Source organism: Eptatretus burgeri, chromosome 7 (genome assembly GCF_056783735.1).
Source record: "Eptatretus burgeri isolate ZD-2024b chromosome 7, Ebu_testis_v1, whole genome shotgun sequence".
In the NCBI taxonomy this organism is placed as follows: domain Eukaryota; kingdom Metazoa; phylum Chordata; class Myxini; order Myxiniformes; family Myxinidae; genus Eptatretus; species Eptatretus burgeri.
Genome location: NC_140967.1, coordinates 22897792 through 22910291, shown reverse-complemented (window position 1 = coordinate 22910291; position 12500 = coordinate 22897792). Strand labels below are relative to the sequence as shown.

At 43.8% G+C, this 12500-nt stretch overlaps 1 protein-coding gene across 3 annotated transcripts in view; it reads right to left on the bottom strand.

Moving 5' to 3' along the window:
- The window catches only part of DPP3 (dipeptidyl peptidase 3), a 374981-nt gene that overhangs the window by 142674 nt on the left and 219807 nt on the right, over positions 1 to 12500 (bottom strand). For all 3 annotated transcript variants that reach the window (XM_085887695.1, XM_085887697.1, XM_085887698.1), the window contains exon 8: positions 12252 to 12382. In XM_085887695.1, the coding sequence (XP_085743821.1) occupies positions 12252 to 12382 (131 nt within the window). The remainder of the gene's footprint in view (positions 1 to 12251; positions 12383 to 12500) is intronic.

Here is a 12500-nt window from a genome sequence, read left to right as displayed (position 1 = left end):
AGAGAGGGATTTCTCAGGATTGTAAGACATATTCCGAGTGTTTGACCAGATTGTGATTTTATCAAGGTCCGTGGAGAGAGAAGAGGCCCCTGCCTGTCAGAAGGATGAGAGATGTCATGGCAGAGAGTTAAGTCATCAGCAAAGAGATAAAAAGGATTTTCCAGAGAGTCAATGAGATCATTGATGAAGATTAGGAATATGATTGGGCCAAGAATACTGCCTTGTGGTGCTCCAGCCTTGACAGGGAGAGGAGATGAAAGGGTTCCCTTGAGAGCCACACGTTGGCTATGAGAGTGGATGAAGTCAGCAATCCAAGAGGAGAGTTGGCCTTGGATTCTATCAGCAAGACCCTTTCATCTTTAATCAAATCCTGTTTAATCAAATCTGTTTCTGGTGTATGTTCCCCCTCCATCCCCTCCCTTACCTCAAATGGCCGCACTGCTGATTCCACACGTGATAAAGCTGAATGTCTAAACTCGGTGTTTGCAGCTAAATCTTGTGTCCCAAACCCATCACTATCTCTACCCATTTTACCCAGTCGCACCCAACTGTCCCTGGACTCTGTATCCTTTTCTCCTGACAAGGTGGAGAGCTTGCTTTCAAACCTCGAGTCAGATTCTGCAACCGGTCCAGACGGCATCAGCCCACGTGTCCTCAAAGCCTGCTCTTCTGCTCTTGCTCACCCTCTCTCTGTTCTATTCACCCTCTCATTTTCCCAAGGTCATCTGCCATCTGCTTGGAAATCTGCTAACATCACTGCCCTGCATAAAAAGGTGCAAAAACAGATCCCTGTAACTATAGACCAATCAGCCTTCTCCCAATCATCAGCAAGGTTATGGAATCCATCATCGCTTCAGACATGAAATCCTTCCTCTTCTCCAATGGCTTGATTTCCAATCATCAATTTGGTTTCAGACCAGGTCACTCTACCCTAGATATGCTGCTACTGCTCTCCCATCAATGGATGGAGGTCCTCAATGTCAGACAGGAAATCCGAGCCGTATCCCTGGACATATCACGTGCTTTTGACACAGTCTGGCACCCTGCCCTACTCACCAAACTCTCTTCCCATGGTATTCAAGGCCATCTCCACTCATGGCTCGCAGACTTCCTCTCCTGTCGCAGTCAACGTGTGGCCCTAAAATGGAGTTCTTTCATCCCCTCTTCCTGTGCAGGCTGGAGTTCCTCAAGGTAGCGTTCTGGGCCCTGTTCTTTTTCTGGTTTTCATCAATGATCTCTCGGACTCTCTGGAAAATCCTCTATTTCTCTTTGCCGATGACTCCACCCTCTGCCGTACCATCTGTCATCCCTCAGACCGGCAAGCAGCAGCTTCTTCGCTCACTGCAGATCTGGATAAAATCACAAACTGGTCCAACACGTGGAACATGTCTTTCAATCCAGACAAATCTCACACTCTCACTATGTCTCTTCGAAAGGACCGTTTACAAAACCCCCCCATCCACTTTCTCAATAATCCTCTGGAAGAAGTCTTTTCTTTCAAGCTTCTGGGTCTCACTATCTGCCATGACCTTTCCTGGGAAAGTCACATTTCCAACCTTGCCTCAAAAGCCAGTCGCCGACTGGGAATCCTCCGTCGTGCAAAGTCCTTCCTCGGCCCTCTTGAGCTCCTGACCACTTACAAAGCTTTTGTCCGTAGCCTGATGGAGTACTGCTCTCCCCTCTGGGCTGGTGCTCCTGCCTCCCACCTTTCTCGACTTCACGCTGTCGAAACCAGGGCTTTTAAGATCATTGGCATCTCCCGCAATGAAGCTGAGTCTTTGGGCCTCTCACTCAATCACCGCAGGTTGGTCGGTGGTCTTTCTGTCTTCTACCGACTCCTCTCCAGCCTTGCCCCCCTGCTCTCTCTGTGATTTGTCCCAACCACATTTCCACAGGGCGCTCAAGGTCCGCCAACAACCCCCTTCTGGTAAAACTACCAAAATCACGAATCACTGCTCATCTTCACTCTTTCATTCCTCTTTTTTCCCGCCTTTGGAATAAACTTCCTCACTCTATTCTTTCCCATTCTTCCCTCCAGGCTTTCAAAACAGCTGTTCACCACCACCTCTTATCTTCCCCCATCCAAATCCTCGATCTTTTCTACCCCCGATTATCCACCCAAGCCCACTTCCTTCAATTCTCCTGCTTTCCTTCCTGAAAGTCCCTTTAATGTCCATCTTCCCCTCGCCATGTTCCCCGTCCCATCCCCATCCCTCTCCCTTCCACAGTTCACCTGTGTCTGTTCCCCAATGTTTTGTCCCTTCCACTCCCGCCCCTCTTGTCTCATGCCTCCTTGCTGTGAGTTGTGTGTTAGCTCTCATACGAGCCTCGACCAAGGTATACAAAAAAAAAAAAAAAAAAAAAAAAAAAGACAGTTTGGAGAGCAGACAGGATGCCAGACTGTGTCAAAAGCTCAAGATATGCCCAGAGAGATGGCCCTTATCTCATGTCTAACATTGAGGGCCTGCATCCATTGCTGGTAGAGTGTAAGCAGCATGTCCAAGGTAGAGTGACCAGATCTGAATCCAAATTTATGATCTGAGATGAGGCTGTTGGAGAAAACGAATAATTTCATTTCAACTGTGATGATGGATTCCATTACTTTGCTGATGATTGGAAGTAAGCTAATTGGTCTGTAGATTAGGAGATCCGTTTTTGCACCTCTTTTATATAATTCTGTGATGTTGGCTGATTTCAAAACTATGGTAAATGGAAGATGACCTCTGGTAAATGACAGGGTGAAAAGGGCAGAGAGAGGAAGTGCAAAAGCAGCAGAGCAGTTTTTTAGGACATTTTAGGACATCCGGTCCGGTTGCAGTCATAGTCGAGGGTTGCCAGAAACTTTTCCACCTTTTCAGGTCCCAAAGGCACAGAATCCAGGAGCAGCTGAGTACGACTGGGTCCAGAGAAAGGGGTTAGGGACAAAATTTTGAGGCAAACAGAATTGAGGCATTCAGCCTTCTCATGAGCGGACTTGGATGTGGTGCCATTTGAAGTGATGGAAGGGATGGAAGGGGAGCATACATCAGAGACAAACTTGACAAGGCACCACAAGGTTTTAGAGGAAGGAGACAAGTTTGAAAGCTCATTCTTAAGATGGAACAGATATTGTTTTCTGACTCTCCTGAGAGTAGACACACACTTGTGGGCTTTGTGGAATGACCTTCAGTTGCCTTCGGTTGGATTTTCCTTCCAGAAGTAGAATGCACATTGTTTTAAAGCAATTGCCTCACCACAGGATTCAGAGTGCCAAGAGCCGGAGGATGGAGAAGATAACCAAAGATGAGATGGGATGAATCTGTGCATAAGAGAGAGCAGGTTTCTGTGTAATTCCCAAGCTGAATTCATATTAGCAGTGGTGGATATAGGAGACCAGTACTGAAGAGAGATTGCTGCTTGCAGTCCCTGCCAGTCTGCCTGAGCGAACTGCCAGACTCGCCGGCACAGAGGCTGTTCTCCGAGAATGGCCAGAGAGATTTTGACCTTCACAAGCACAGGATCAGATGAGCCAATTGCAGCAGAAGATGAGCAACATACATTGGAGGGAAAATTCGTCATCACCAACTCAAAAGGGAAGATTTGGTATTGGGAAAAATCCAGGTGGGAAGTTCACAAATTAAGTCAGATCCATAGAGTCATAGAAGTCCTTTGCAGAAGTGCCATGGCTGGTGCGAGAGTGACCAACACCCAGTCAATTAGCATGGTGACAACTGAAGTCACCACATATTTGTAAGAGAGAGTTGGGATGAGTGATTAAAAGTTGGTGCATGTCATCTGAGAGAGCGATGTAGATAGAGTCATCACTGTTGGGAGGATGGTGCAACACAAAGACAAACATGAGGTGGGAGCAGAGGAGAAGTCATAGCCATAGGTACTCCTGGGGTTTTGGAGGTGTCAGAGCAGTATACCGAGAGTGATAAATTGAGTTTTTGATGCAAAGTGCAACTCCGCCACCAGGACAGGGTTCAGGTCGATTAAACCTGAGGAGACAATAGCCAGTCAATAATCAATAATATAATAAAACCAGTCAATAATAGGAGTCACTAAGGAGTCACTAAGGAGTCACTAAGGAGTCAGGGATGTCATGTGGGAGGAAGGATTCAGTTAAGCAGATTATTTCTGGTTTATAGGCAGCGGCCTGGATTGAGAGATCTGTCAGGTTGGAATGGAGGCCTCGGATGTTTGAGGTCCACACCGTTCCAGGGGGAGAGGAGCTGCTGATAGGACATGGGGATGTGGAAAGGAGCAAGGAGAGGGTGTGTGGAGGGTGGAAGCAAGGTGTGGGGAGGAGGCGAAAACTGGAGGAGGAGGCGAGAAGTTGAGAGGGAGCAGGATAAGGTTGTCGGTGAGAGGGGGCAGAATGAGGGGAAAGCAGAAGGTAGGGCGGTACTGACATGGAGGGGTTTGACACCATGAATGGACGTGAAGGGGAAATTTTTGTCATGTGCACACAGCTTTTGCAAAATTGATGCCTCAGGATTCCCAGACTGAATAACCTGCAACATGCTTCATAGGTGGGGTGGTGGTGAGGAATGTTTTTGGTTGAAGGCATGGAGGAAAATTCTGTTGTAAGTGAAAAAGGAGGCTTTTTCTGGATGAACTCGAAGTGAGGAGGTTTTGGGAAATAAAACACAATGTAAAGGAGAAAAGGAAGAGATTTTGATGAAGATGAATAATGAATGGGTTGTTCATGATGGAGTAATAAGAAGTAGTAAGGCATTTTTAAGATACATTTTGGAAGCGTTTTTTTTCATGTATATTTTTTTAATGTTGTGACGACATTTTAAGGAAGAGAAATGTTTTGTGAGGTTTGGCAATATTGCAAAGAAGGGATAGAAAAATGAGAGTGGAATTTCGAAGAAAATTGTTTGTTTTTTTTCCAAATTCCTGGAGTAATCTTTGAAGGGTCTTTGGAATCTTAAAGTTCTCGGAGTTGGAAAGGATCTTAGGAGTCTTAAGGGGTCTATAGGGGTCCAAAGTGTCAAAAGGGTGGACTAAAAGAGTAAAAGGACTGAAAGGGGATTAATGGAAACATCGATGACAGAATATGTGATGGACATACAAGCATAGATTACATTTTGAGCATCGAATAGAAAAACAAAAATATGTTAATGGCCCATTGCCTGAAGGAAGGACTGCCTGAATAACTGAATGATATCGCTGTGGCTTCAACAGCTCTTCTCGACTTCATCGTAGACAAGCTAAAAATGGTTGAGTAGTTTGTCTGATTGAATGACGAGAGGGATACAAGCACAGAGGATATAATGTAGAGTATCAATGGTAAATTAATATAAACAGATAAATATTCCATCAGAGATGGGGAATCCCCTGCCATTGAATGAAAAAGGTCATACATATTCCAGATAATGAGGGAGGTGAATTGGAAACAAGACACCATTTGGTCATCATCTCGAAAAAGTTCCCCAAGGGTGAGGAACGTAGTAACCAAAAATAATTGAAATCAGAGAAGCGGTTTTCCATTTATTACAAAAAACATTTTTTTCAAGATGGCCACCCTAGTCGGCCATCTTGGATCCGGCCACGCCCAAAATCAATAGGGTTCTTCCTTTTCAGGTGGTTCATGTGTGACCCAAATTTCAAATCGATATGGCGAACAGTTTATGAGTTATCGCACTCACAGCTATAAATGTTGACGCCGCCCCAGTCGGCCATCTTGGATCCGGCCACGCCCAAAATCAATAGGGTTCTTCCTTTTCAGGTGGTACATGTGTGACCCAAATTTCAAATCGATATGGCGAAAAAACATTTTTTTCAAGATGGCCGCCCCAGTCGGCCATCTTGGATCTGGCCTCGCCCAAAATCAATAGGGTTCTTCCTTTTCAGGTGGTACATGTGTGACCCAAATTTCAAATCGATATGGCGAACAGTTTATGAGTTATCGCACTCACAGCTATAAATGTTGACGCCCGGACAGATGGACGGACGGACGGACGGACGGACGGACAGCCTGACGCCCTGGGTGACAACAATATCCCCCTTCTGCCACGCGGAGGGGGATAAAAACAAATAGTTTCCGGTGAATTCCGGTAACGTCGTATATTAAGTAGACACGTCTCATACACCTCACATTACTACAAAGGAACTGTATGTACTACATTAAACTTGTCACCTCGTTGATTAAATGCAACACTTTTACCACTTCCCAGGTTGCATAATTGAGGCCACACAGCCATTTCAGGAAGCAAGTAAGTGGCTGCTGTTCACGTCAAGCGGGTGGTGTTTTAATGAAGGATCCTTGGGGATATTATTTTGGCAGAAACTCAAAGTGGTCAAAAAAAGGCAGGTGGTCACTGAAACGTGGTGGCAACAAGAGCGGCTTTGACTGCACTCCAGTTTACCAGGAATTCTGGTCATGGTCAAGTTCCCTATCAATATTTTAAGATTAAGAAACCAAAAAACATTCATGTGATCAATTCAAAAAAATTCCAATTAGAGCAAATAACTTTGGTGCTTATGACTGCATGGGGGGGGGGGGGGGGTAGTACATGTCAGAATTGTTGGTCGATATTGCAAAGGAAGGGATAATAAAATTAGATTATCATTATCCATCCATTGGGACCATACTCTGTGCAGAGCGTTGGTGCTGCTCAAGCAGTCTCCTTGGCTTTTGGGCACAATCCTGGACAGGTCGAAGTCATTATCTCTTACCCAAATTGGCATGGCAGAGATTGAGGGTTTAGTTAGCACCTTGTCAGTCCCTATATACCTTTGTGTTGTTTCACTATTAGATATGCTACCTTTTCGCCAAGTACATTAAGTCACATGAGCTCCACAGCCATATTCCGGGATGCCAAATCACAAAACTTCGCAATATATGGTCTGACACATCTCCATAACACCAAATTGGAGAACTACATTAATGTTACATGAAGGGCACACAACCAAACTGCAATCCTACTTCTGTGTATTTAAATCAGAAAAAGCTACATGCATACTGTTATCCGACTGCATACATTTCATCAAACTACAGAAAAAGCGAGGTTCCTCCATGCGCATCTCTGAGGTATGCATCAATGCCTTATGCTGCTGTGTTCCATCAAATTTAACAAAATTTTAACCACCACTACAATGGTAATTTGTGTCTCTGGGATTTCGAATTCTTGTGAAGATGAACGAGTGACTTGCTGCTCCATTCCCCGAGTTATTGAGGGAACTTCAAGATGGAGCACGTATTCGCAAAAGCAAAATAAGCTACCATCAATAGGTAGTGCATTAGAAAGCCTAGTTTGTTCAGCCGTAGAGCTCAGTTTGTTAAAAACAAGAGAAAACAAAAAGGTTGGCCAAATCCACAGGAATGGCGAGTCATTAATATTGTTGCGGAGCCGGGTATCGGCTGCAAGCACGACCGCTCAGTGGGGCAGTAGGGTCGACTCTACCGAACACCCGGAATCTAGATCGTACCTTCGGAAAACTCCAAGGGTACGGGTCCCTTACTGGACCGTGAATCGTCAATAATTCCACCACGTGGTAAAGGGTTATTTGCCAATCTTCAAAATACCTCGAGATCCACGTGGCGAGTTACCGAGTATTCACACCCTCGACGGCACTCGTACGAGTCGAACCGTTACCCGTTCGCAACCCGGGCGGATGGTTGCCAAAGTCCTGTCGGTCCAAATGTACATTTACAGGGGCAACAGCTTTTGTAATTCACCAACACGTGCCATGCTAGGCCAATGGAAGAAGCACAGAAATGAACTGATACATTTAACAAACAGGGTATTTATTCACAGTAATCGGGGAAACAAGGGAAGCATGTAAGGGCAGAGTTATCACGACTAATGGAGAATGCAAATTTACAAACAAGCACTTAAACAATTCCTACTTACAGACGGGCCCACACACAGACGCACACCCAAAAGAAACAGACCAAAATGGTCTTTATTATCCCTTCAGCTCGGAGGGAAGTCGAGCTGAGGGACGAAAAAGTCGCAGGCTACCTGGCCGCGAGCGTGCGGCTCGACATCCGCACCTTCCCGGAGCACCAGTCGGCCAAGAATGGACCAAGGGTAGCCAGACGCAGACCACGCCCCCCACGAGACGAGATGACCCGGGAACCAGAGCACGTGGCGACGAGATGCCCAGCCTTGTGAGATGCGTTTTGAACGGGCGCGAATTATTCCTCTCTCGCTCGAGCAGATCCACCTCGGGAGATGTGGTTTCAACGGACGCGAATTCTTCCTCTCTCGCTCGAGCAGATCCCCCTGATTATTTCCTCTCCGTTCCTTTTATCGCTCTCGGGCGCGGTTCGCTCAGGCGTGGCCCGTCCTCAGTGGGTGGGACACGACGCATTCCCTTACTTGGCGCGCAGCCAAGAGAATCGGTTCATGACCATATTTGGGAATGGAATTCAGTCCGCTCATTGTTGGGTGGGACACGACGCATTCCCTTACTTGGCGCGCAACCAAGCGAATCGATTCATGACCGTATTTGGGAATGGAATTCCATCCCCAAACGAATTCCGAACACACCCGCATACCAGCGAGCGTGCGGAGAATGCCGGGAGCAGAGGGTTGGCGCTGTGAGAGCGAAGACGACATTGTTGTTGTAGTTGTAGATGTAGTAGCCGTAGTTGTTATTGTGAGTGATGTAAAAATCCTAACTATCAAAATAACTCACAGCGCATGTACATTTATTCACACATTAAACGAGGGACGGGGACCCTAACTAAAAAACTCATACTTACCGATATAACTGTTCTATAGGACCTGTATGTTGAGTGCTTATGGCTTCCCGATTCGTAACAATATCTCCAACCAACAACATACAACTGCTGAAGCCATCATCTTACAGAAATGCCCAATGTTTGCAGTTATGTCCAAATGACTCCCAGCCCACATCAATGGGCTCATGGAAAGAACAATGTATCTTACTCTTGAAACAAGCATGTACAGACTGTGTGTGAATGGTGTTTTGCTTCTCTATGGAAACTTAGAACTGTGGGGTTGTGGGAAATGGTGGGTTGTGCTCTTGCAGTTACTGTTAGCTCTGAAGGATCTCATGATCCAGCTGATAAAGGCTGAACAACGATTCTAAAGAATCATTATGGGTACAAAAAAAGATCATTCTGCTCTCAGAAGCATGAACTTGGAAATACCTCAACTCAACAAAACTTATTTGAGGAAATACCTCAAATAAGTTTCATACCAACCCCAATCTCTTCTATTTCCAGTTTATCACTGACAACCAGCTTCTCCCACCCTCCCTTCTTTTCTCCCTCTTCCATTCCTGCCACTCATATACTCATTTGCAAAGTATCCGGACATTTTCTGCTGACGAGTTTCCTGTACAGGTAGGGGACTCCTTGTCTGGCAATCCAAAAACCGAAAAGACCCAAAAGCAGGCAGAATTTTTAAAACCCCATGGTCCTACAATTTTTAACCCATTCATTCTGAAAAGTTAATTATTCGTAAGCTTTCTGAAAAGTTATTCACCTCATTGAAAAGGTAATTGGGAAAAACCTATCGCCAATGAAGTGAAGTTGCGCAATCACCAAAGACAAACCTGTGAAATGGTGTGTATGTCCGATTCGGCATCACCACGTTGTACTCTCTAGTTTTGGATGCATAATTGTGTTTGTGTAATTCCCCCGTATCCCAATCATGTCTAAAAGGTCTTTGACATCTGGACAAGGTAGTGGTGCTTCGAAAAGGAAGCATTGGAGTTGAAAAAGTACCAAGCAAAAAGTGGGGTTGTCGCAGAAGTGTGACATGGGTGTTTTGTTGAAATGCCTGAGTGAGGAGTATGATTCTGGAAGTTGTTACATTGACGGTCTATAAACTACATGAACAAAACGAGCAGACATTTCAATTTTATGGTGAGAGTGATGTGCCCAAGCTCATGGATAAAAGGAAAAGTTGAAGATCGCTGTCATCAATAATGAACATATTGATTTTGTCTTTTATGGAAATCGCCCCAAACAAGGCATGAAGCCACTCTAGGTAAGGGGCTAACATAAGCGGCATTCAGAGAATAATTTTCCCTTGGATCGTGCAATAATCACGACACAAGCAAAAACTTTTCATGTCCCATGCAACACACAGGTACCTGCTGTGACTCATCTTCAGATGAGCTGTAATTACTGCAGAAATTAATTAATCTCTCATCAGACAAGCCATCGAAGGAGGAGCATTTGGAAAGTGAATATTTATGTATTTTTATTTGTCTTCCCCCAAATTCTTGCAAATGAATTTTAAAATATTATCTGTATCATGAATATTATACATGGTAGGTATTAGGTATAGGGACCTGAAATCCGGCAAGTCTATTTGCCCATACTTGCCGGATAAGGGGTCCCCGACCTGTATGGCAGGGACATGTAATGGTATGGATGATTTTGTGGAATGATAGAAAATTCAATAGCCTGCAGGGTATTTATACATTTCTAATGGATGAGCAGAGTGGTTTCCGGTCATATCGGTACAACTCCTTGACCATTTAATACAGACGAGTTAATACGAAACCATGCTGGTTTTTAACACATCGGAACAGTAAACTTTAATTATTACTACAACCCTTTCTCAAGATATTAATTTTAATGTGAATTGGATATTTACTACAGTTGTATTTGAAAAGAGTCATTCGTTGGCCCTTGACAACAAAGCCGTGTTGGCTGCTGGAAATATAGAGATCGTGCATCTCCCAGTCATGTGGAGGAAAGCTGGCATGCAGGATATACCCGTATGCAGGTTATACATGTCTGAAATTTTCCTAGAGCACTTTTTTCCCCAGGTATAGGGAATTACCAGGGGGTGGGTTATTTACGTGAAAATACAGCATTTTTTTCATTATTTAATTTCGTCATTATTTAATTTTTCTATGGTTCCTGAAGGGAGGCATTAAGTGTTTTTGTCTCGATGTCCATGGTGTCCCGCTTTTTTGGAAGAAAAATAAAATACGGTTGTTTTCATTGAGGCAGAATTCCAAGTGCCACCAATTGGCTAATATTATAAGTTACCAATACCGGGACCATCAGCGATCTCCAATCACAGCACTCGAGTTTCATAAGAATAGCACATTGTCTGTTTCAACATTAAAAGCTTTTGATCCAATAGTTTGAAATCCACAAAATAAAAATAACACTTTTGATTATGTCTTGTTTGTGAAGCTTTGCACAAATCATTTTGCATAGCAATCATTTTCACAAAAAAATTTTTGGGAAATGAAGCATTTTGACAAAATAATGTACAGTACTGGACTTGCATTGAAAGATTTTTCTTTTTGAATACGAGTCAGATTTCAAATATAATAACAGAAAAGGTGAGCCTTTTCTTTATTGACAGTCTCATGTTATTTCTGTGAGTTTATGAAAGAAGCTTTAGAAAAAAAAACAAAAAAAACAAGATGTGTCTAAAGTCTCAGATGTAACAAAATTCTGTATCAGGGTCCCAACATAGCTAAGTTGGTACCCAATGATGTAATTAAGAGAGGAATGTTTCATTTATTTAAAGAAGCGTGACGAAATTTCAGATATTAATTTCAGAGATGTATGATGCAATTAAGATAATGGTTTAAACAAGCTTAACGTGGTAATAACATTAAATCAACCCAGCCAGAAATCTACTGCACATTGCTCGAGGAAAATCTACAAAAAGAATCACAAGGAAACATTCTTGGGTAGAATTGAAAACTAAAAGTGGTGCATTTAAAAGGTGTTTCTTTTTTCCTTACTGTTAATAAATACACCATTGATGAGTCAGTCGATGAGAGCAGTTTGATGTCGGAATTTTTGTCTGCCGTCATAGTGAGGCTCTCAGTACATGCATGCATGATACATCAGTAATAAAATACATCATACATGCATGATGAGGATTTATGAGGTGCATTTATGCCATAGACAGCAATTCAGAAATTACATGGAATATGTGTCTGTTTGACATCATGCATTTTCACATCCTCCCATCCTGCCTGCAAAGCAAGCTGAACTATATGCAACTTAACACCATTTGACTGTCCTTTTCTTTTCCGAATCATCAAGTATGACATGATGGAGGAAACTCGGTAAGATAAGCCCTACATTGGGTATCTGAGTAGCTAGATCTCGTTGGTCCACTCCCGAATCACAATAGCAGTTCAAAGTGGCTCAAATACAATTTGCACGACAGGCTTGCCCAATCGCATTGGCTAAGATTTCCTATAGACTAGTCCGACTTAGTAATTATATTATATCAGCCCTGCCATAAGAAGATGAGTGCACCGAGAATAGCTTGTTGCCAATTTAACATGAAAAGCACCTCTCCACGATGGGGCCTTTGTCCTTGATCCAGAAGCGGGAGCCATCCTTATGACCTGTAATAGATCCCAATGTGAAGCTCCGAATGTATTGCTCCAGCATCTTCACCTGCACATCATTTGCCGTGTGCTCCTAAAGCACCAATATCAGGCAAAAGTAGGAGGGGGATGTGGGGGGATTAGCGAGAAGATAAATGAAAAAGGTAGGGAGGGTGGGAAAGATAAATGGTGGGATAATTAATGCAAAAGGA